The sequence below is a fragment of the Vicia villosa genome, unplaced genomic scaffold (assembly GCF_029867415.1).
Source record: "Vicia villosa cultivar HV-30 ecotype Madison, WI unplaced genomic scaffold, Vvil1.0 scaffold8, whole genome shotgun sequence".
Lineage (NCBI taxonomy): Eukaryota > Viridiplantae > Streptophyta > Magnoliopsida > Fabales > Fabaceae > Vicia > Vicia villosa.
The window spans coordinates 1,283,742-1,309,233 of record NW_026706811.1 but is presented as its reverse complement, the minus strand read 5'-3'; the positions used below and the strand labels follow the sequence as shown (position 1 = coordinate 1,309,233).

Here is a 25,492-nt window from a genome sequence, read left to right as displayed (position 1 = left end):
GCTATTTTTTAGCGGGTGCGCGGGGTGTCCGTCGGGCCCCGGCCCGTTTTACCACCCCTAGTTAAAAGAGGCTCTGATGGTCAACCCTACATGTGTCTCTGTATCACATCTTTTCTAGTAGAAATGCAAAATTAATTTGATTTTTATCTAATTAAATCTTATATGCGAGAACTTTGACTATTTTTTTTAATTAAATCTTATATTGCCTCCCCTTCTTTGTGTCTCTATATCATATTTTCCTCATAAAAATTAATTCGATTTTTATCTAGTTAAATTTTATACGGGAGGGTCTTAGCTACTTTTCTAATTAAATTTTATATTAATATCCCTATTTACTTTGTCGCAATACCATATCTTTTTTCTATAGTAGCAAAAAATGCAAAATTAATTTGATTTTTATCTAATTAAATCTTATTTTTTTTAATTAATTCTTATATTGTCCCCTTTACTTTTTGTGTCTCTATACCATAATCTTTTCTCTGTAGTAGAAAAATGCAAAACTAATTTGATTAATATCCAATTAAATCTTACTTTTTTTAATTAAATATTATATTTCACCCTTTCTTTTTGTGTCTCTATACCATAATCTTTTTTCTATAGTAGCAAAAATGCAAAATTAATTTGATTTTTATCCAATTAAATCTTACTTTTTTTTTTAATTTAATCTTACTTTTTTTTTAATTTAATCTTATATTGTCACCCTTACTTTTTGTGTCTCTATACCATAATCTTTTTTCTATAGTAGAGAAAATGCAAAATTAATTTGAAGTATATAGAAATTTTTTAACAACTTTTCTAATTAAGTCTTATATTTCCTATGTCTCTATACCATATATTTTCTCTATAATAGTAGACATATAAAATTAATTTGATTTTTATCTAATTAAATCTTATATAGGAAGACTCTAATCTAATTAAAGAACTTTAACTACTTTTCTAATATGAAAAATGAGTCACAAACTAACATTCATAGTAATTATTGGAGCATCTTTTACCCCTATTTTCTTTGTCATATTCATTTCCACCAACAATTCTTTTCTAAATTTTTTCAAAGGAGATCCTACCAACCACCCTTACGCTTACTTATCCCTTAACATATATTTTTTAGTAAATATTTCTTTTTTAGATTTATTGAGTAATGAATATATCTAGCCTATATAATAGACCAAATACATTCATTATTCAATGAATCTAAAAAAAAATTTGTTTAAAAATAAGGCCAGAGTGAGTATATATATATATATAGCCATCATCTTGATGACATTAAGGAAGAAGCAGAAACAAAACATTATTAAAAAAACATGTCTCTGCTTGTTCCTACAACTCATCATGTGGCACTCTTGCCAAGCTCTGGCATGGGCCATCTCACTCCATTTCTCAGGCTAGCAGCACTGCTTCTCCAAAACCAGTGCCATGTCACTCTCATAACCCCTCAACCAACAGTCTCAAAAGCAGAAGAGCTTCTTATCTCTCAGTTCCACTCTTCATTCCCTCAAGTCAACAAACTTGAGTTTCACCTTCTCCCTTCTCATGACACTGATGCTTCCACCGACCCTTTTTACCTCCAATTTGCATCCATTCGTAGATCTTCACACCTTCTCTCCCCTCTTCTTGCTTCACTTTCTCCGCCTTTATCCGCTTTCATCTTTGACATGACATTGATTTCACCTATTCTTCCCATTCTTGAAAGCCTTGGTGTTCCTCACTATATCTTGTTCACTTCTTCTGCTTCCATGTTCTCTTTCTTCTCTTACTTTCCATCTGTGGCTGCTTCTGTATCTTCTTCTGATGTCGTCGAGATTCCAGAAGTTGATACTATACCAAGATCATCAATCCCTCCCCCACTCTTGATTCCAAATAGTTTATTTTCTAAGATTTTCATGGAGGACAGTCCTAAGCTCAAGAAACTTCATGGAGTTTTGATAAACACTTTCGAAGGACTTGAAGGAAATGTCCTAGAGGCTCTTAACAATGGAAAAGTGGTGAAGGAGTTGCCACCTATCTATGGAGTTGGTCCTTTTGTACCTTGTGAGTTTGAAAAAATTGAGCAAAATGGAGTTACTAGTGCTACTCCAGTGAGCTGGCTCGACGATCAACCGGACGGTTCGGTGATTTACGTTAGCTTTGGAAGTAGGACTGCTGTAGGAAGAGATCAAATAAGAGAGATAGGAGAAGGGTTGGTGAGAAGTGGATACAAGTTTCTGTGGGTGGTGAAGGATAAGAAAGTTGATAGGGAAGAGGAAGGAGAAGAAGGGTTGGAAGAAGTATTAGGATTTGAGTTAATGAAGAGGATAAAGGAAAATGGATTGGTGGTTAAGAAATGGGTGGATCAAAGTGAGATTTTGAGTCACAAAAGTGTGGGAGGGTTTGTGAGTCATTGTGGTTGGAACTCAGTGATAGAGGCTGCATGGTTTGGTGTACCAATCATGGGGTGGCCTCAGATTGGAGACCAAAAGATAAATGCTGAGTTGGTTTCAAAAGGAGGGTGGGGTGTGTGGAAGAAAGAATGGGGGTGGGAAGGTGAATGTTTGGTGAAAGGGGAAGAGATTGGTGAGGCTATAAAAGAGATGATGAATGATGAATCTGTTGGTATGAAAGCAACACAAATTAAAGAGGCTGCAAGGGAGGCTGCAAGTGTTGGTGGGGGGTCTAAGGTTGTTATTCAAGCCTTAAAGGAAGTGTGGAAGAAAAAAGTTGAAAAGAACTGAGAGTTTGTTTATGATTTGGTTAAAGAAGTTGATTCTAGCATTTGGGATTGAGTATTGATTTTGTTTAGTATTTAGGATATGGTTAGGGGAAAATAAATAATAAAAATGTTTCATGAACACCACAATAGTCATTGCATGTGTAACATCTAGATTATTACATGCAAAATTGTGGTTTGTTCATTAGAATTCTGAATTTGTAAGAGGCAAACACATATTTTGGTATCAAAGAGAAAACAAAGGCTATGAATAAATGATCAGTTTTCTTATATGAAACTCTTTTTAATTTTTTTATTTTCTCTGTAATGTACTTCTTTTTAATAAAATATATGATATTATTTAAGTTTAATAAATATTAAGTTAAGCATCATAATATCCTAAAATTTAATCGAGTATAATATCTTTTTCGATATAAATCAGATATCATATATGTAAGTATAGAAATTAGTAAGTATAGAAATTAATCTCTTGGACCTTCTTTAAAAAATCTAACACTAATGCATCCCCATCAATGAATTTGAATCCAAATATTTTTATTAACTTTTGAGCGATTTCTAAAATGCCATTCTAGTAGTCTTGAATATTACCCAGGATATCTAACATTCTATTATTTAGTGTTACGTTAATTTTTAATATTTTTTTAAAACAAATTTAAAATTTAAATTAATTAAATTTTGAGTACCCAATACAAAAAAATTATAAAACACTAAAAAAACTCCACATTTTAAATAGGAATGTATATGGGTTGGGTTGGATTGGGTCAACTTGTTATCCAACCCGTTAAAACTTCAATGAGTTGAGTTCGCCGTCCAACCCGCAATTTCATTATCAAAATCAACTCGAACCGACCCGTTCATTTATGGGTTGGGTTGAGTTTGGTTTGTGGTTGTGTTTCAAATAAAAATATAATAATTTTTTTCAATTTAAAAATATTATAACACAACTCAATACATTTATACTCATTTCTAACGCACAAAATGATGAAGTACATCATATAATGGGCCAGCTTGTTCCAGCTTTAAAAAATGATTTTTTTTTTGTATTTTTGAAAATAGATTTTCTAAAACCGTTTTTCAAAATATTACAAGTTCTTTTATATTCGCTTTTTCTAAAATGAAACATTAGTTTTGACATCCTATAACATAAACATACATAATTGAAGACCAAAACTTTGTCAAAATCATAATTTTTTCAAAAAGTTATATTTCAAAAATGATTTTTATGAAAATCTATTTGAAATAGCTTCAAAATTAAGTGATTTTTTGAAATTTTGATATCCAAATTTTTCCCCATAAATAGATGAAATACCTAAAATCACATTTTAAGAATAACTATTCAAACAAAATTTTTATTTGAAGCTTTTATAAAAAGTTTCTTTGTAAAATTTTTTTCACAAAATTTGGTAACACTATAAAAATCATTTTTTAAAAAAAGCCAAAACAAACGGGCCCAATATCTAATAATATTCATTAACATGATATAACATTGGATAATAGTATAAAATTTCATCAGACACATTATTTTTATAAAATACATAAGTTAGAAATGATACAAAAGAAAATAAGAAACAACATTTAATCTTAGAATTATAGTTAGTATTGACATAATAATTTTATATATTTTTTTAAAATAATAATAAAAAATATGAAATTACTAATGTCACAGTTGGATCAACGGGTCTGCGGGTTGCAAAACTCAAACCCGATATCCGAACCAAAACTATATAGATTATTACGGATTGAGTTGGGTATACCCGTAAATGAACGAGTTCGAATAATTTATAAATTGATTCAATTTAAATTAGCAGGTTTGTGGGTCGACCCGCACTCGTGAACACCCCTAATTAAATGAAGATATAGAAGTCAGTTAAGCCATAAAATATATCTTAAAATTCCTAACTTTTTTTTATCATTAATTAACAAGAGAAAAAAGAAAGTCTAACTCTTGACAATATCACCAAGTAGCACAGGGTAAAGAGTAAAAGTGGAGCCATAATACAAAAATATAATAATAATAATAATAGAAACAATATCAGCCTTGTATTTCTGTTCCCCCTTATCTCCCTTCCAAACCAACTCTCCATCTCCTATACACAGCAGGAGTCTCCACAGGGGAAGCCAACCCAAGCCATGTCAATCATGGCTTCCTCTTCACTACATTCCTTCATTCAAATCCCAACCTTCTCTCAAAAACTCACTACCTCTCAAAACAATCTCCACTTTGCTATAACAAAAAGAGACAAAGAATTATCTTCTTCTCCTTCCCACAACATTCTTCAAAAATCACTTCCTTTAGCTGCTTCACTCGCAATTCTTCTCTGGTCAACACCTGGTAGAACACCCTATATCCCTCTTTCAATGTAGCATGCATTATTTCATTTCAACTCATTTTATTGCTTACTGTTTTTTTTTCTTTCTTGCAGCACATGCTGGATTCATGTCAGGAATCTCAGGACTAGAAGCTGTTCCTGGTCCTCAGCTTCCTAAGATTGATTTCCTCAACAGAATAAATGGTTACATATATCTTTCAAACTCTTATAACATGATTGTGATGATGAAACTAAAATATATATGTTTATCTTATTTTAACAGAAGAAAACCAGAAGAGATATGCTGAGAATGATGCAAGAATCAAAGAGTCTCCGTTGGTGAAGAAATTGCTTGAGCAATCTAAGTTGAATAAAGAAAAGTAATTCTTTAGCTCTTATTATGATGATAGTTGAATCTGTGTGTTTTTTTGTTAAAAGCATTCAGCAATAACATTTTTGAGTTTTACTTTACAGGAATAGTAAGGAAATAGAGAACAAGTACTGCTTGCGTGGTGCAGAATGGGGAGTTGGTGATTGTTCAGCAGAAGGAATGACAATAGAGGAGAGGGATAAATTCATAGCAATGTTGAAAGAGAAGGTTGGAGAAAAGTAATATGATGCAGCTAGGATCATAGAAAAGATACAAAATGTGAAAAGGTTTAGGCCTTTTGCAGAGATTCAAAATTTTGTTTTTGAATTCTACTTATTGTACAATGGACTATTATTATGTATGATTTAAAAGACAACACTTGCTATAAATTTTGTTACTAGTTTAAATGATTGTAGTGTTACTTGAAGACCCAATTTTTGATTAAGGCTCTGTTTGGTAAGATAACTTTTCGAGCTTATAGCTTATGTCTTATGTCTTATAAGCTCATATGATAATTTAGACCCGTTTGATAACAGTCTTTTCATCACGAACTTATAGCTTATTTTACTAGCTTATAGCTTATTTTTCAGACGCTATTTCAAATAGCGTTTTAACTTATGTCTTATAACTTATTATTTTTCTTCCTTTTTTATCCTTATTATTTCAATTAAAATCAATTTTTAACTCTTATAATTTTTTTAATTTAAAATAAAATAATTATATATTAAATATCTTTTATGTCATTTTACATTTATAAGTTAATTGAACCGCTAATTTTACCAAACACTTTGATGAGCTTATAAGCTATTAGTCTCAACCATCCGCTATAAGCTATAAGTCATCCGTCATCAGCCATCAGTCATAAGCTATAAGCTATCAGCTAACTTATCAGTCAACCACTATTTTTACCAAACAGACCCTAAGTATTTGATATTGTATATGATTGTCTCTATTTCAATTCAAATTATCCGCAATGTAAAAGTTGTTACAAGACTATCAAAGAAGTTACAAAAAAAAAAAATTAAAAAATTTTTCTCATGTTCTCCAAAACTAATTTATAATTTCTATCTCTTATTCTTTATATTAAACCCACACAAAGATCATAAGAGAAAACAAAAGAGAAATATTAAACCCTCTTTTAATTAAAACTGTCTAACACATGTATATGTATTTGTATTATATTTCTCACCCAATGATTTTTTTTTAATTATTTTTGTCAAACCCTCTTTTAATTTTTTCTCAAACTAATTCTTTTAAACTATTTTTCTCAAAAACATGTATACGTATTTTGTCAATGATTTAAGGGAAAATATTCATTTTGATGTTTTAAGTATACCTTTTGCGTTCAAATTGGTCATTTAATTTTTTTTTCGTGTCCTCTTGGTCTCTTAACTTTAAAAATATTTCATTTTCGTCCTTTTTGTCTAGCGACGGAAAAACTTTGAAATCAGTCGCTAAATCTATCTCTAATGAAACGTTTTAGAAGTTTAGGGACCAAGGTAACACGAAAAAAAAAAATTAAGGGATCAATATGAACCTAAGGGTAAGTTAAGGGACCAAAATAGATATTTTGCCGTGATTTAAAAATTGAACACAAGAATGAATAGACAAAACGTGCGGGTCAAAGTTCAATCGATTAAACTGTGGTTGAACTGAATATTAAATTTAAACTTAAAAGTTGAAAAAATAAATGATTAAACATTCTAATAAATTATTTTATATTTTTTTTTTACTAAATAAAATATTCATTCATTCCAATCAATAGAGTACATTGTTGCAATACAAATTAAAAATTGCCAAAAACAAAAAGGATGAATCTGCAAACAAACTCACAACATCCGTGTTAATAGCATAAAACGGAAAATTACATATGCCTACAAATATAACTATGACTATATTGAAATATCTGAAATATTCATGCCTCCAGATCTGTAGCGTTAATGGCACCAAAGTCATAGATAGAATCTGCACTAGATCGAAACTCATCTTTCAACCTGAAACAAATGAACACTGCACACAAAGACAAAAAAATAAAATACACCGCACAAAGACGAGAAATCAAAACAAACAACGACACACTAAAATGACGAAATCACAAAAAAAAACACTAAATATATGTGAAAATAACTTATTTAACTAATAGAGAAACAAGAACGATTTTGGAGGGGTGATTTTGGATCAAAATCGATCCTAAATCACCCCTCTCTAGAGGATACAGAAGAAGAAGAAAAGTGACGACGGATAGAGTTGAGAGATAAAAACCAACACTAACTTTTAGTTAGTTAATATAAATTATTTTATATTATAATTTATAAAATAAATTCTCAAACAAATATAATAAACTGTCTTACAAAAGAAAATAAATGTAATGTAAGGCCTAATAAAAAATCAAAAAACTAATTAATGCCTAATAGTTATATATTTATTTTAATTCCTTAACTCACACAATATGATTCAACACTCGTAAACACTAGTAAGTGTCGTTTCTGTAATTTTAGGTTCTTCATTAGCATAATTTTTATCATTTATTTCGAGATCAACATTATTTATCCAATGTCCACAAACACTACATTATTTCTTTTCCTTCTATTTGCATCTATATTATCTCTTGTCTTCTAATTTCATTTTTTATCTTTCATTTATATAATTTTAACTATTTGTTTTAATCAATTTTTTTAATCTAAACAAAGAAAACAAGAGAAGTAAAATATAAAAATTAATTTTTATTTTTTGAACCATCTGATTTAGCAAGATCGGTCCCAATTATGCATTTATTTTGTTTTTTTGTTGAAACAGATTTATTCCAGTTTTGCAGACTTAGCGGTTTGTTAGTCTAGACTGAACCAAATTAGATTACGGTTTAAAATTAAACCAATTCAATAAGAGGGTTCATCTAACTTTTAAAACATTAGTATTTGTATTATATTTTCTCACCCAATGAATCTTAAACCCTCTTTAATTTTTTAAATTATTTTTCTCAAACTATTAATAAAGGACAAACCTTTTAAATGATCTTTGTTTGCAACATAAAATAACATCACTTAAACCAAGCGGTTGAGCTCCATTGGCAAGGAGCCCCGTCCAAGGACGTACTCGGGGAATACCGAGTTCGATTCCCAGGCGGAACAATCTTGCTTGGCCAGTGCGCATGTGTTGGAGCGGTAGAGCGACAAGCAACAAAAGTTTTGGAAGTATTCATCCGGGAATTATCGTGTCCACAGAGATTGGTGAGAAGAACTGCCGTTCGACTATCTCGCGTTCTAAGTTTCATGAATTGGGTGCGGAAAGTAAATGCGGGAAAAGTAAATAAAAGCAGATAAACAATCTCAATAGTCTAAGAGAAATAGTTATGGAGTTGCATTTCGTTCTACCTGTCGAATACTTAAATCTGAAGATCTATCGCTTGACACTCACAATACGCGTCAACATCACCGGGCATCACTCGAGACGCCACATCGGTGTCCATGTCTGCAACACCGACGAAAGCTCAACCGTACTATTCACATCAGCGATTTCTCCACCGACACAAACAACACGGAGGCATTAGACTCGATACCCACTACGATTGTTAGTCCTGAATCCATGTCTGCAACCCAGAAACTAACAGTTATCATTCCTAATCAAGATCTATGGTGTCCATGTCTGCAACAACACAAATCCAGAGCATTTAAGCAAAAAGATCAAGAACAACAACAATGATGATTTGTAAAGCGAATATATAAACGATCCCAAGATCCACAAATATACATACAATAAGAGTAGAAACATACATACAACACCCACCATTGGAATGAAACAAAGGGAAGAGAGAAGATGAATCGGAAAGATCTCACCGGTACAATGAAATCGAGTCAGATCCATGATCAATCCACATGACGTCGCACCCAATGGTGTTTCCTAAGCCTCTAAACTACCAAAAAAGGATCAGAGCTCAACTTGTCAAGAAGAGGTGATAAAAAACCTAAAAAATCTGTTATTAACTATTTATACAAAACTGAGTTTCGCAGTGGGCGCGACGCGCCCTACTTCAGTGCGACGCGCCCTGTATAAATTTACCAAACCGCCCTAGCGCGCGACGCGCCCTTATCCGGCGCGACGCGCCCTAACTTCTGCCAGCTTATGTTCTTCAAACTCAAAGAGGGCGCGACGCGCCCTACAGCGCGCGAAGCGCCCTGCACCAGAACAGCAGAATTATTTCCTCTTTTCTCTCGCAGCCGTGTCTTCGACACTTTATTCCTCCAGGCTCCAAAAACGCAAGAATACCTACAAAAATACAACAAAACTATCAAACGGTATAAAAGTATATGAAAATACATCTATTCACAAAGTATACGTATTTACACAAAAACGGGGAATTATTCAAACGGTATTAACAAAAAGCATTGATAAGTGCCACTATTTACATACACAAAATAACTACAATTTGGCACTTAACAACTCTCCCCAACTAGAATCTGTTTGTCCTCAAACAGGGCTAAACACTCAAATCGCAAAAGTAAAAATCCAAAGAATCAAGAATCAACAAAGTTTAGAAAAACAAAACAATTGTACGGTTCAAACAAAAACGTACGAACAAAGTAAACACTTACCACTATCCTACAACGACAACATGAAAATGAAACGATTCCTAAGTACAAAAATCATACAAAACATTCTAAACAAAAATAAGCTCAATCACGAATCACGTCTAGCAAAAACTCATCGGTAGATGAAAAACACAGAAAGGTGAGGACTTTGAACACTCATCCAACAATCTTGCAAACAATAGACAAAATTATGCGTTCATCTAAAAATAGTATTGAAAATGCAACGACACGAATCACAAGGGCTTTCAAGGTTGTAATGTGGCTCGGTTAACAAACAAGTGATAAGTCCTAAAGCTAATCGAAACAAAAACTTGCCTAAACCTAAGGGAGTAATTACTTCCACAAAGTTTCAAACAATACAATTTCAATCCAACTTTTCTCTTCATCACAAATTTCACACCAAACACAAAACTTATTAGCACACTCTTATTCAAAACTCTTTTTGTTCTTTTCTTTTTCAAGCTTTTCTCTTTTTTTCTTTCTTTTTCTTTTCTTTCTTTCTCACTTTTTTTTTCTTTTTCTTTTTCTTTTCTTAACCTCACATCAATCACAACATAAAGAGGCAAACACCTTCTCCCCAACTTGAATTCAACCATAACATAAAGTGAATACTCCCTACTTTCTAAGGCAAGGTAAAAATCCAACTAAACATCATAGTTAAGGTCAAGAAAACAAAGATAATCAAAATCCATCAAAAAGGGTGAACTATGTCTCAAGTTCAAAAACAAAATGGACAATGACAAAAAGGCTCAAAGGGGGTACAAATGGTCACACACTCACAAGGTAAAATGACATTTGGCTTATGGTAGTTGTGCTCAAAATCAAACAAGTGCCTTGATCACTTTCGTGCATTCACAAAATCGATACAAACGAAAGATTAAACATAATAATATCCAGTTAAAACAAGAAATGTCGGTCACTCACATATATACACAATGGAAAGCCACCTCACATTTATGGTAAAAAGGGGAAACTAATTGTGATTCAAGTCATGAGCAAGTTATGCAAAAAGAATGAATAGTATGAAAATTGTACAAATGAAAAGTCTCCTAAATATGCTATGCTATAGAAAGCGATAAACGAGTACCTTGCAACGTACAAATTCGATCAATCATTACCGCACAACCGGCTTGTTGAATCAATCAAAATCGAAGAATTATCAAATGCGACTCCAAGTAATCGGGCCAAAATTTGAGTCTAAACACAAACAAAAGAATTAAAAATAAATCGATAAAATACTATACTATAAAGCCTTGGTGTAAGTGGGAAAAAGGCGAGCCGAGTGACCCGTTAGAAAGAGGTCACTGGCCAAAAGCAACCCAGCGCGCGACGCACCCATGAGCGCGCGACGCGCGCTACACCAGAAAAACCAGACCAGTCTAAAAAGACAGATTTTCCAGTGAGCCACCACTTAACACCTACACAACTCAATTACAGAAAAACAGAAAAATAAAACCGTTGGGGTGCCTCCCAACAAGCGCTCGTTTAACGTCGTTAGCTCGACGCCTTTATTGTTTCGCGAATGGTAAGAAACTTCCTCGCGGTACGCCAATGCTTTCGCCTCAAACGCAACCTAAAGAAAATGACCTGCCCAAACACTTAATCAAAACTATACGAAACTTAAAACATAAAACCATCGCAATGCGATTAATCTCAACCAATCCCCGGCAACGGCGCCATTTTGTTGGAGCGGTAGAGCGACAAGCAACAAAAGTTTTGGAAGTATTCATCCGGGAATTATCGTGTCCACAGAGATTGGTGAGAAGAACTGCCGTTCGACTATCTCGCGTTCTAAGTTTCATGAATTGGGTGCGGAAAGTAAATGCGGGAAAAGTAAATAAAAGCAGATAAACAATCTCAATAGTCTAAGAGAAATAGTTATGGAGTTGCATTTCGTTCTACCTGTCGAATACTTAAATCTGAAGATCTATCGCTTGACACTCACAATACGCGTCAACATCACCGGGCATCACTCGAGACGCCACATCGGTGTCCATGTCTGCAACACCGACGAAAGCTCAACCGTACTATTCACATCAGCGATTTCTCCACCGACACAAACAACACGGAGGCATTAGACTCGATACCCACTACGATTGTTAGTCCTGAATCCATGTCTGCAACCCAGAAACTAACAGTTATCATTCCTAATCAAGATCTATGGTGTCCATGTCTGCAACAACACAAATCCAGAGCATTTAAGCAAAAAGATCAAGAACAACAACAATGATGATTTGTAAAGCGAATATATAAACGATCCCAAGATCCACAAATATACATACAATAAGAGTAGAAACATACATACAACACCCACCATTGGAATGAAACAAAGGGAAGAGAGAAGATGAATCGGAAAGATCTCACCGGTACAATGAAATCGAGTCAGATCCATGATCAATCCACATGACGTCGCACCCAATGGTGTTTCCTAAGCCTCTAAACTACCAAAAAAGGATCAGAGCTCAACTTGTCAAGAAGAGGTGATAAAAAACCTAAAAAATCTGTTATTAACTATTTATACAAAACTGAGTTTCGCAGTGGGCGCGACGCGCCCTACTTCAGTGCGACGCGCCCTGTATAAATTTACCAAACCGCCCTAGCGCGCGACGCGCCCTTATCCGGCGCGACGCGCCCTAACTTCTGCCAGCTTATGTTCTTCAAACTCAAAGAGGGCGCGACGCGCCCTACAGCGCGCGAAGCGCCCTGCACCAGAACAGCAGAATTATTTCCTCTTTGCTCTCGCAGCCGTGTCTTCGACACTTTATTCCTCCAGGCTCCAAAAACGCAAGAATACCTACAAAAATACAACAAAACTATCAAACGGTATAAAAGTATACGAAAATACATCTATTCACAAAGTATACGTATTTACACAAAAACGGGGAATTATTCAAACGGTATTAACAAAAAGCATTGATAAGTGCCACTATTTACATACACAAAATAACTACAATTTGGCACTTAACAACTCTCCCCAACTAGAATCTGTTTGTCCTCAAACAGGGCTAAACACTCAAATCGCAAAAGTAAAAATCCAAAGAATCAAGAATCAACAAAGTTTAGAAAAACAAAACAATTGTACGGTTCAAACAAAAACGTACGAACAAAGTAAACACTTACCACTATCCTACAACGACAACATGAAAATGAAACGATTCCTAAGTACAAAAATCATACAAAACATTCTAAACAAAAATAAGCTCAATCACGAATCACGTCTAGCAAAAACTCATCGGTAGATGAAAAACACAGAAAGGTGAGGACTTTGAACACTCATCCAACAATCTTGCAAACAATAGACAAAATTATGCGTTCATCTAAAAATAGTATTGAAAATGCAACGACACGAATCACAAGGGCTTTCAAGGTTGTAATGTGGCTCGGTTAACAAACAAGTGATAAGTCCTAAAGCTAATCGAAACAAAAACTTGCCTAAACCTAAGGGAGTAATTACTTCCACAAAGTTTCAAACAATACAATTTCAATCCAACTTTTCTCTTCATCACAAATTTCACACCAAACACAAAACTTATTAGCACACTCTTATTCAAAACTCTTTTTGTTCTTTTCTTTTTCAAGCTTTTCTCTTTTTTTCTTTCTTTTTCTTTTCTTTCTTTCTCACTTTTTTTTTTCTTTTTCTTTTTCTTTTCTTAACCTCACATCAATCACAACATAAAGAGGCAAACACCTTCTCCCCAACTTGAATTCAACCATAACATAAAGTGAATACTCCCTACTTTCTAAGGCAAGGTAAAAATCCAACTAAACATCATAGTTAAGGTCAAGAAAACAAAGATAATCAAAATCCATCAAAAAGGGTGAACTATGTCTCAAGTTCAAAAACAAAATGGACAATGACAAAAAGGCTCAAAGGGGGTACAAATGGTCACACACTCACAAGGTAAAATGACATTTGGCTTATGGTAGTTGTGCTCAAAATCAAACAAGTGCCTTGATCACTTTCGTGCATTCACAAAATCGATACAAACGAAAGATTAAACATAATAATATCCAGTTAAAACAAGAAATGTCGGTCACTCACATATATACACAATGGAAAGCCACCTCACATTTATGGTAAAAAGGGGAAACTAATTGTGATTCAAGTCATGAGCAAGTTATGCAAAAAGAATGAATAGTATGAAAATTGTACAAATGAAAAGTCTCCTAAACATGCTATGCTATAGAAAGCGATAAACGAGTACCTTGCAACGTACAAATTCGATCAATCATTACCGCACAACCGGCTTGTTGAATCAATCAAAATCGAAGAATTATCAAATGCGACTCCAAGTAATCGGGCCAAAATTTGAGTCTAAACACAAACAAAAGAATTAAAAATAAATCGATAAAATACTATACTATAAAGCCTTGGTGTAAGTGGGAAAAAGGCGAGCCGAGTGACCCGTTAGAAAGAGGTCACTGGCCAAAAGCAACCCAGCGCGCGACGCACCCATGAGCGCGCGACGCGCGCTACACCAGAAAAACCAGACCAGTCTAAAAAGACAGATTTTCCAGTGAGCCACCACTTAACACCTACACAACTCAATTACAGAAAAACAGAAAAATAAAACCGTTGGGGTGCCTCCCAACAAGCGCTCGTTTAACGTCGTTAGCTCGACGCCTTTATTGTTTCGCGAATGGTAAGAAACTTCCTCGCGGTACGCCAATGCTTTCGCCTCAAACGCAACCTAAAGAAAATGACCTGCCCAAACACTTAATCAAAACTATACGAAACTTAAAACATAAAACCATCGCAATGCGATTAATCTCAACCAATCCCCGGCAACGGCGCCATTTTGTTGGAGCGGTAGAGCGGCAAGCAACAAAAGTTTTGGAAGTATTCATCCGGGAATTATCGTGTCCACAGAGATTGGTGAGAAGAACTGCCGTTCGACTATCTCGCGTTCTAAGTTTCATGAATTGGGTGCGGAAAGTAAATGCGGGAAAAGTAAATAAAAGCAGATAAACAATCTCAATAGTCTAAGAGAAATAGTTATGGAGTTGCATTTCGTTCTACCTGTCGAATACTTAAATCTGAAGATCTATCGCTTGACACTCACAATACGCGTCAACATCACCGGGCATCACTCGAGACGCCACATCGGTGTCCATGTCTACAACACCGACGAAAGCTCAACCGTACTATTCACATCAGCGATTTCTCCACCGACACAAACAACACGGAGGCATTAGACTCGATACCCACTACGATTGTTAGTCCTGAATCCATGTCTGCAACCCAGAAACTAACAGTTATCATTCCTAATCAAGATCTATGGTGTCCATGTCTGCAACAACACAAATCCAGAGCATTTAAGCAAAAAGATCAAGAACAACAACAATGATGATTTGTAAAGCGAATATATAAACGATCCCAAGATCCACAAATATACATACAATAAGAGTAGAAACATACATACAACACCCACCATTGGAATGAAACAAAGGGAAGAGAGAAGATGAATCGGAAAGATCTCACCGGTACAATGAAATCGAGTCAGATCCATGATCAATCCACATGACGTCGCACCCAATGGTGTTTCCTAAGCCTCTAAACTACCAAAAAAGGATCAGAGCTCAACTTGTCAAGAAGAGGTGATAAAAAACCTAAAAAATCTGTTATTAACTATTTATACAAAACTGAGTTTCGCAGTGGGCGCGACGCGCCCTACTTCAGTGCGACGCGCCCTGTATAAATTTACCAAACCGCCCTAGCGCGCGACGCGCCCTTATCCGGCGCGACGCGCCCTAACTTCTGCCAGCTTATGTTCTTCAAACTCAAAGAGGGCGCGACGCGCCCTACAGCGCGCGAAGCGCCCTGCACCAGAACAGCAGAATTATTTCCTCTTTTCTCTCGCAGCCGTGTCTTCGACACTTTATTCCTCCAGGCTCCAAAAACGCAAGAATACCTACAAAAATACAACAAAACTATCAAACGGTATAAAAGTATATGAAAATACATCTATTCACAAAGTATACATATTTACACAAAAACGGGGAATTATTCAAACGGTATTAACAAAAAACATTGATAAGTGCCACTATTTAGATACACAAAATAACTACAATTTGGCACTTAACAGCATGCCTCTCCGCACGAGCCGGATTAGTGGTCCACCTGTGGTGGGCCGTCACCGGTGCGAATAGCAAAATAAAATAAAATAACATCACTTAGATTCAAATCCCCCTCCACTTCCCTAAATTTAGAGTAGGTAAAGCCACTTGTAAAATTGATGAATAAAATCATTTAAATTAAGAGGATTTCTTAACCAACCTCATGCCCTTCTTACGCACCACTGAATTGACAAAAATACCCTCGTGCTTTCGTAGATGCATTTTCGAAAGTACCATTTTTTTGTTTAACATTGTTTTGTTCCGTAGATGCACATGCGTAAGACTTCCGTAGGTGCATTTACGGAAATGTTTGGTGTTATAACTCGCGCCAGACCTTTCCCCTCCCTCATTCTTCACATTTTCAAATTCAAACTCTCTCAAACCTCATACTCTCTCAACCCCAAACTATCTTTCCCCTACCTCAAAAGCGATATCAAGTTCGGCTACGTTGTCAACATCAACTTCAAATCTCTATCAAGTTCAAAGCGATATTTTAATCGGTAAGTTTTTGGAATTTTTAGTTATTTTAGAGTAGTTTTGAAATTGAATTAGAATGTGATATTTAGGTGTAGAAATGAATTGATAGGTTTAGCAATAGTGTTTAGAGACAATGTAAGGGTTGTTTGACGTTTTAAACGAACGATCAAGCCACAAAAATAGAGTTTGTAGTGGTTGGAACAGTACTCAGGGGTACCCTCCTTTGTCATAGTAGGCTGACGAAGGCGGAAGCTCAAGAGATGCTGATTGCTGAGCTGGGGGCTGATCCCGATGAGGCCATTGAGGAGGTGGAGATGACACAAGGGGCCTACGTCAGGTTTAGCTTCCTGCATAGATAGTATGTTGCAGAGGTCACTACGGCACGCCAGGCTGAGGGGGACGTGTTGGAGCATGCTACACACAGAGAGCGGGCGCTGAGATGCTACTTCCTATATTTGACAGGAACTCAGCTCTTTGTGGACACGAGCTCGTCGTTCACAGACGTCGTCTACCTGACGTACTTATCAGAAATAGCACATATATCCATGAGTATCACTGGAGAGCGGCTGTACTGACGTACAATTACCACATACTTGGAGAGGGATGCCTGTGGAAGGCAAGGACAGTTGCGGGCAGCTGTACTCTATTGGCGGTAACAATCTTATACTCTTCTACTTTTTTATATTTTTTTATAGTACTTTAAAATAACCGTTTTTTTTCAAGGTTTGATACTACAACACTTCCTAAATATTATTGGCTGGGGAAAGGTAGAGGAGTACACAGAGGTCATGCCGCGTGCTAGTGCTTTCACCCCCTTAGAGGGAACCAGGTGCCGAATCCCTACAGGCGCAGTCTTGACCGCATGGTCGTCGAGGACATCAAGTACTACTGCTATGCTGAGCACCGGGAGACGGTTTCGTTTGATGAGATAACTCTATATTCTGGATGATTGGCCGCCAGCTCGACTATTGTTGTACGCTATCTTCCGGAGCGCGTCATGCGTCAGTTTGGATATGAGCAGACAATACCTCGCGATCCTACTGTCTCAGCTCCTATCGCCATGACCCCGCAGGTAGTTAGATGAGGTCTTTACAGACTGGGAGCATCACATGGTCCCTGAAGAGGCACGGGCGACGCCAGTAGAGCACGACCGGAGCTGTGCCGAGGGGTACATCTCCCGGTACTACAGAGTCTCACACCCATACATGCTTCAAGCTGCAGAGGGAGGTCCGCCTAGACCAGCCCACGAGGAGATTCTCCGTGCGCATCAGACTCAGTTGGACCACACTCAGGATCTTCTTCCTCTATGTCGTCAGATAGCTGACAGGGGCATCAACGCATTGTAGAGAGTTTATTCTATGAGGGGAGTGTTTATAGGCGTGTGCTGGATGATATGATCCGGCTGGCAGATAGTGCATTTTTGTACCGTCGACATCGTGCTAGGATCCGTGGGACACTTGACGCTAGGGGTAGAGCCAGCAGAGCCCTTGGTGGACTCAGACGGGGGTAGAGGAGATGCGCAGGATGGTACGCAGCATGACACCCGACACACTCAGTAGTTATATTAGATGGTGTATTTATATTTCATTTTTGTATGTATTTGATGATGTACTCAACACTTTGACCGACATTATTTATATATTGTATTTTTATTGGTCTACCTACTGTTGTATTTTAAATGCATTACTGTTTAAATAACTCTCAATTGGCGAGAGTAAGATATGACAGACATGTCATAAAATTAACTTCAAAGAACCTGGCATAATATTGCCACTTCTATCTGTCTCTTTGTTGTTGACTGGAAAGAGACGAGTGTGATGTCTCTTTTGGACCACTATAAAAGTAACTTTAGGTAGATACCCTTCTTCTATTGATTTACAAGCCTGATAAACATATATAGAATTTAGTGGTGTATATTTATGATCAATAAAGCAACAAGAAAACATCTTTGAAAAGTCCTTAATTTCATCTACAATACATTCAAAAAATAGCAGACAGTCTCGTAGATGGATCTACGGAAGTACCTTTGTTTTAAAAATATTGGGTGCTTCCGTAGATGCATATACGAAAGTATTGATAAATTGAAAATAAGGTAAAATAAACTGTGTTTTCTTTTGTTTTATACGTTTTCGTAGATGTATCTACGGAAGAAATCAAATTATTTAAAAATATTAGGTGCTTCCGAATGTGCATCTACAAAAGAAAGGAACAAAATTGAAATTTTGCGTGGTGTATAAGATATCCAGGGCAGAGGAATGGTCTAAATTATTAAAACTCACTCCCATATTTTCTCTTTTTCATAAATATTAAATTAAATATACATTGAATATCTATTTAGCCCAAAAATGAAATAAAAAAAAAAATCAAATTTATAATAATTAACGTTAAGTGGTAGTTAATCATTATTGTTAATATTGAGACAAAACAAGATTTTCATTTTTCTCTTCTGTCTCTCGTCCCGCGGAACTTGCAATAACAGCACTGCACTTTTTCCCCTTCTCATTGATCCCAAAATATCAAACTTTAGCGACAAACTATACAAAAAAAGTGTTCTTTTTCGAAACCCAGATTTCAATTTCAGGTAATTCATGTTTTTCACATCAAATCAAGCTTTTTCCCTTTTCAATTATATAGATATATCTAAAATTTTCTATCACATTGATAATTCTAGTATAGGATTAGGTTTTTCCTTCAGCATATCTTAATTCGTTAAAATTTGATAGAATTTTCTATTTGTTAATTTGTTATAATTTTCCATCACATTGCCAGAAAATGTTAAATGTTAATTCTTGGAATTTATTTTGGAATCTTGTATATCTAGTTCTTTATTGTTGAGGTTGGTTATGGTAATTTGTTTATGTATTGCTACATTGTTTCAATTGTTACAGTGTTTGTGGAACTTGAAAAGGGTAATTTATAAAACTACAAGAAAAGAGTTGGAACATTGGAGTTCCGGAAATGTATGGGCATGTGGCGGCTTCGTCTGCCATGTCCCGAGGCGGATTGCCTAATGACAGTGGGGACTCTGTTGTGACATTAGACCAAGTTCCTAGGTGGATTGACGTCGAGCATTTGTTAGAGAGTGGCAATGGAGATTCATCGTTTGCCAGTCCGTATTTTCCTGATCCTTTGGCGTTTAAATCGGGAAGTGGAAGTGGCGCAGGTGGTTCGGAAGCTAGGTTTCCGGTGGACCATGAAATAAATTTGCGGATATATTTGTGGACAGGGAATCCTTGGAACCTTGAGGTGGATGCTGTGGTGAACTCAACAAATGAGGTTAGTCATAATCCTCGCTTACTGTCATATTAAGTGATAGAATGCTTGCATAAAGTTATTAAAGAAGGATCTGTATTTTAAATAAACTTGATAAAAGATCAATTAAAATATAATGCTGCTAATAAATTGTATTTTTCATCGGGGTTCGGTTTCTTGTCAATAGGTCATGGATGAAGCACACAGCAGCCCTGGGTTGCATGCTGCAGCTGGACCCGGTCTTGCAGAAGAATGTGCAACTTTGGTATATTTCGTATTAACTGCTTCTGCAGTAGTATATTGTTATGAGCTCAATGTTGATAACATTTTGTAAATTTAGTATTTATAATATAATCTTTTTGAAAAATATTGGAATTCATACTTGGAATAAGAGTTTGGCTGGGAAATTGGGATAAATATACATCAAACCTGGGAAGCAATTTTTGTCAATGATATATAAATATGATAAATTAAATGATATCATATATCTTATTCTTGACAGGGTGGGTGTCGAACAGGGATGGCTAAAGTTTCCAATGCCTATGACCTTCCTGCAAGGTTTGTATATATTGGCCACTTTAAATTTACATTTTCAAAATCAGAAAGTAGTTATCTCCATTTTCCATTTGGGAAGCCCCAAGGCCAATTAGCAATAATGGCTTACTTTTTTGCCTCCTGTCCGGAAAAAAAGGAAAACGGGTAATATTTTGAAGTTAATGTTGTTGCATTGGTGTAATAACGAGTATGGTATGGTAAGTAAATAAAGAGTGGGGTAGGCTACTTAGTTGGTAGGTTTGTTATGCCTTAGTAAGCTCGTAGTATAAATAGTGAGGCGAGTGAGTTCTGATGGCTACTATTACATAAGAATATTGGAGGGAACCGCCATGGTTAGGCAGAGAGAGTTTTCTCCATCGCTGAGGAGCGGGGCTCCGGAATAGATTGGGATTCTTTCCCTTCTACAGTTTTTCTTTCTTCATCAATTAAGTACATTCTATTTTCCATTGTTTGATTTATTTATTTTTACTTAATTTCTGCTTCTGAATTCCGGGTACCCATCATATTGGCACGTGTTTTCTATGTTATGGCGTGTTTTATCTTTTTCTATGTTTTAGCATGAGAGATCGGTTATTCATATGCCGTGTTCAACCAATTATGCTAATGTATTCTTCCCCTTTTTACTGACCTATATTTCTTCCTTAGTTGCATGCAGCTCTCTTGGCTAGAAGTTAGATACCTAGAATATGATATTCTATGCCTTGATAAATTCTGGCAGGAAAGTTATCCATACAGTTGGTCCAAAGTATGCAATGAAGTACCACACTGCTGCAGAGAATGCTTTAAGTCATTGTTATCGTTCTTGCCTTGAGCTTCTAATTGAAAATGGGCTTCAAAGGTTTTTAAAAATTGTATTTCTTTTTTTTTGAAATAGTTGGAGCTTCTCCCATGTCACCTCAAATATCTAAAATTTGCTATTTTTTCTGCATATGTTAATGCAGCATTGCCATGGGCTGTATTTATACAGATGCAAAGAACTATCCCCGTGAGCCAGCTGCACATGTAGCTATAAGTGAGTTTTCTCCTCATGTTTTCAGTTTCTAAATTGACTTTGACTTTTTTTTTGAAAACTTGACTTGATAAATTAAATAGTTTAACATTAAGTGTTGTTTAAATTAATGATAAAGGGGACGACAACGTGCAGCATAAGAAGGAAAATAGATGCATGAGTATTTAGTTGTGTCCTTTCACATTTTCTTATGTCTTTTTATTTAGGAACTGTGCGGCGGTTCCTTGAGAAGCAGAAAAACAATGTAACAGCTGTTGTATTTTGTACTACCAGCACAATTGATATCGACATCTATAAAAGGTGTTTCTCTATTGCTGATACCTGCAATGTTTCAAATGAAAGGAACTTCTCTAAATATTATGCCAGTTTGTTTTATTTGCTTTTCACTTCATACTCTGTAAGTATTACTTATTCATTCTTTCCCGTTACAGTTTGCATTTTTTCCATGTAGGTTGCTTCCACTTTACTTTCCTCGGGATAAACACGAGGAGGAGGTGGCTCTGTCAAAGCTTCCTGCGGATGTTGGGGATGAGAATGGTGAGACTACCATAGATGAGCGTAAAATCAGAATAAAGCCTTTGCCTAAAAAAAAGGGTCCAAAACCATCTCTAGAACCAGTTGATCTTCCTGTTAGTGATGTTGGCATGTTTCGCAGGTCAGTAAATTTTTAGTAAGAGAGTTTTTCATATTTTATATTTCACTCTAGATTACTTTTTCATATTTTTTATTTTAGTAAGATATTTTATATTTCATTCAAGATTACTTTTATTTTTTCATATCTTATATATATCTCAGCTTGGCATGATTTTTTTTCGTTTTGATTATATTATATTGAAAGGTTCTATATATGGCGTGTATAGGTATTTATTTATTTTTAAATAGTATAAGGATGCTAGACAAGTTTACCTAAATTGTTGAGTTTGACAAATTGTCACATTAGCAGAGATTGCTGTCACATTATCCTAACATGATACATGAACATTTTTTTTGTTTATTAAGTAACAAGGTCAAGAGGACTAAATAAATTAAAGAAAGGTTGCATATATTTGGCACTAAAAGGAAAAAAATGTGAAGGGTTGAGAAAAAGCAAATGTCAGACCAAAATATGGTTTTACATTATAATTTAAAATTTTCTATTTCTTCTTTACAATGCTGCTGTGCTTCATCTTGTCAGAGTGTATTTCCAGCATTAACAATGACCATGACGATTTCTGCTTCATTTTTGTAGCTTTTGCAACAAAACTAACATAATGTTATTTTATCATTTCCCCAAACATTAGTTTTTCCGTTGATTTGAATGAAGGGATATCCATTACTAAAATTTACTTGATGAATATTCCTGATAAATGTTGCTTTTATAGGACTTCATCATATTTAGATTCATTTCTAGATCCTGCCTTCATGTCTTTGATTAAAGACCCTGATGAAAGACGTCTGGAACAGTGGGAGAAAACTGTTCAAGCACAACGAGGCTGGAATTTTGCTAATTTACTTGGATTCGGTGACCTAGGTGGACCACCATTGTCTGCCGCTGAAGAATATTCTCTGCACTCTAGATATCTTTCTAAAGCAAAATCCTTAAATTTATCTGAAATTGCAGAGATGAAGATTGTGTAAGGGTCCTTCTATTTCATCGCCTTTGTTTTGTATACTTTGATTACTTTCAGCTCCAAAATTACTTGGGATATTTGCTTACTTCATTATATGGATTCATGAAATTGAGAAGAAAAATGTGTTGCTATTGCTAAACATTATACACATGTATATCTTTTATTTATGGTATTAATCATTAATCATATAAGGGAAATCATCTCATAAGTTAGAGATAATCAGTACTAATCACCGATGATTCTGTAATAGCTAGTACTATTCACCTTAAATGTGATTGATTCTAATGCAATCAGTGAAATGTAAGGTTTCTGGGTTTGGGAGTTTTCTGCCGTTTGAACAATACATGATAAACTGACATTTGTGTCGTACATTCTTCAATTCTTGTTGGCTTCTGAACCAAAATTTTAAAGACTTTATAAAGAAGTCCTATAATGATGACAGTGATGTTCATCCACATAAGAGAACATAAAATATTTTAATAGATGATAAACAAATAATGAAGTTTTATGCTCTTTAAAGGTTAATATCTTTTTGTTTCTTAACCAATTGAAATGAAGTTTTCATGCATGTATTGAGAATGAAATTGACATTTATTTTCAAAGATGTTTGTGTTTTTCAGCTATCGTGGAGGGGTGGACAGTGATGGTCGTCCTGTCATGGTTGTTGTGGGGGCTCATTTTTTGCTCAGATGTCTTGATCTGGAGCGATTTGTGCTTTATGTGGTGAAGGTGATTCATATTTTCACCCTTCAGTTTGACATATTTCACTGTTGACATGCATAAGTGGGACTCATTTAATATTATCATTAATTTTGAATCCATATTTTTTTCCCTCACCCTGTTATGCTTTCAAGTATATTGAAAATTATCTTAATGTTATATTTCAGGAGTTTGAGCCAATAATACAGAAGCCTTATACTATTGTATACTCTCATTCTGCCGCATCTCTACAAGTGTAAGTGTTAATGGACCTCTAGGATTTAAGATTGGTTATTCTTTTATGCTAAAAATGAAGGTATAAAATAAGCCAACGGTTGTCTATGAAAAATACTTCGATGGTTGACAGAAATTGGCTAGCACTAAACCTTAATTAGGGGATTTGGAATTGTTCGCTTACTTAAATAAAAAATATTTTAAATTCTAAAATTAATTAAATTCACCTTTTATTCAATCAGAAATATAAGAGAACTAGAAATTCAACTCTCGATGTACGGGCGTATATAGCGTTTTACGTGATTGTTAAAAATCTCATTGTATCAGTGGTACTTTTTTTAGTTGCTGGTAAGGAAACATCTACTTACACTGCCACCGAACACGACACTGACACAAACACGTAAACAACGGTAATAGTTTGAGTAAATATAAATGATTGAACTAAACTAACCACATATGTTGGTGTTTCACACTGACACATGTTAGGCATTTGATACATTGTCAATCTAAACTCTCTGCTAAATAGTTTATAAGTAGCTTCTATAATTGGTAGCTCCACACTTTATGCAATGCTTGCTAATATGGTTTTCTAGAGATCAGTTGTCACCCTTCTCCACACTATTTTTGTATGCACAGGCAACCAGACTTGGGTTGGATGAAAAAATTACAACAAATACTTGGACGGAAGCACCAGCAAAACCTACATGTAAGCAGTATTTATGCTTTCCCGATGCAGTACTGTTAGACCTTTGTAGTCTTTGTTCTGATCTCAGTCTGATATGTCCAGGCAATATATATTCTTCATCCAACTTTAGGACTTAAAGTTACAGTATTAGCTCTACAGTTACTGGTGGACAATGTGGTATGTTAAGAAAATCAAATTCTTTTAATTGATTCATCCCTATTTGAGAACATCCTAATTGTGTTATATCCGTTGGTGTTTGATTTCTAGGTTTGGAAGAAAGTAGTATATGTTGATAGACTTCTGCAACTCTTCAGATACGTACCGCGTGAGCAATTGACAATTCCAGATTTTGTGTTTCAGTTAAGCCTTAATGTTTTCATTTGTTAACTAATTTTTGTCAATATATAACTTATGTTTAAATTATTGGTTATAATTTGTTTTGAACTAATATTTTGTAGGCATGACTTAGAAGTGAATGGAGGAAAGGGTCTTATTGTCGATCCCAGAACAAAATATGTTTATCATAGACCTTGAGCATTTCATCCGCATTTCTAAGATCAGTTGATAAAGAGCATCACTTGTTGTAGTTTCTGCATTATCTGCCTTGCCAATTACTCTCACAATCTCACTTTGTTATAGGCAGAAGACGGTCTATATGTCTGTATGTAAGAATCAAGATTTACATTTTGATAAATATTTTTTTCCAGTCGATGATGATGCGTTTCTCTGTAAGTAATATAATATTGTAAATTATTCTCTCTAATCTCTCCTAAGTGAGTTTTCTGAATAAAATTCAATGTGATTTTGATCGCTGTTGAAGCTATAGGTTGTTGTCTTTAAGCAAGTATCTTGTGCATTAAGGTAGGACTTGTATGCTGACTGTAT

The 25,492-nt window shown here is 35.1% G+C and overlaps 3 protein-coding genes across 3 annotated transcripts; all 3 read left to right on the top strand.

Annotated features, from left to right (window-relative positions):
* Positions 1-1,287: 1,287 nt before the first annotated feature.
* LOC131643210 (UDP-glycosyltransferase 13-like) lies at positions 1,288-2,905 on the top strand. The gene has a single exon (XM_058913362.1). The coding sequence runs from the start codon at positions 1,302-1,304 to the stop codon at positions 2,706-2,708; it is 1,407 nt and encodes a 468-aa protein (XP_058769345.1). The 5' UTR covers positions 1,288-1,301; the 3' UTR covers positions 2,709-2,905.
* Positions 2,906-4,734: 1,829 nt separating this feature from the next.
* Positions 4,735-5,790, top strand: LOC131643185 (uncharacterized). The gene is made up of 4 exons (XM_058913339.1): positions 4,735-5,036; positions 5,128-5,217; positions 5,297-5,393; positions 5,488-5,790. Exons 1-4 carry the CDS (start codon positions 4,835-4,837, stop codon positions 5,624-5,626), a joined length of 528 nt encoding a protein of 175 aa, XP_058769322.1. The 5' UTR covers positions 4,735-4,834; the 3' UTR covers positions 5,627-5,790.
* Positions 5,791-18,983: 13,193 nt separating this feature from the next.
* LOC131643181 (uncharacterized) lies at positions 18,984-25,334 on the top strand. The gene is made up of 15 exons (XM_058913336.1): positions 18,984-19,144; positions 19,452-19,839; positions 20,003-20,080; positions 20,318-20,373; positions 21,089-21,208; positions 21,312-21,382; positions 21,586-21,679; positions 21,831-22,034; positions 22,741-22,992; positions 23,610-23,718; positions 23,877-23,944; positions 24,559-24,628; positions 24,710-24,784; positions 24,875-24,966; positions 25,066-25,334. Exons 2-15 carry the CDS (start codon positions 19,522-19,524, stop codon positions 25,139-25,141), a joined length of 1,683 nt encoding a protein of 560 aa, XP_058769319.1. The 5' UTR covers positions 18,984-19,144; positions 19,452-19,521; the 3' UTR covers positions 25,142-25,334.
* Positions 25,335-25,492: the final 158 nt, after the last annotated feature.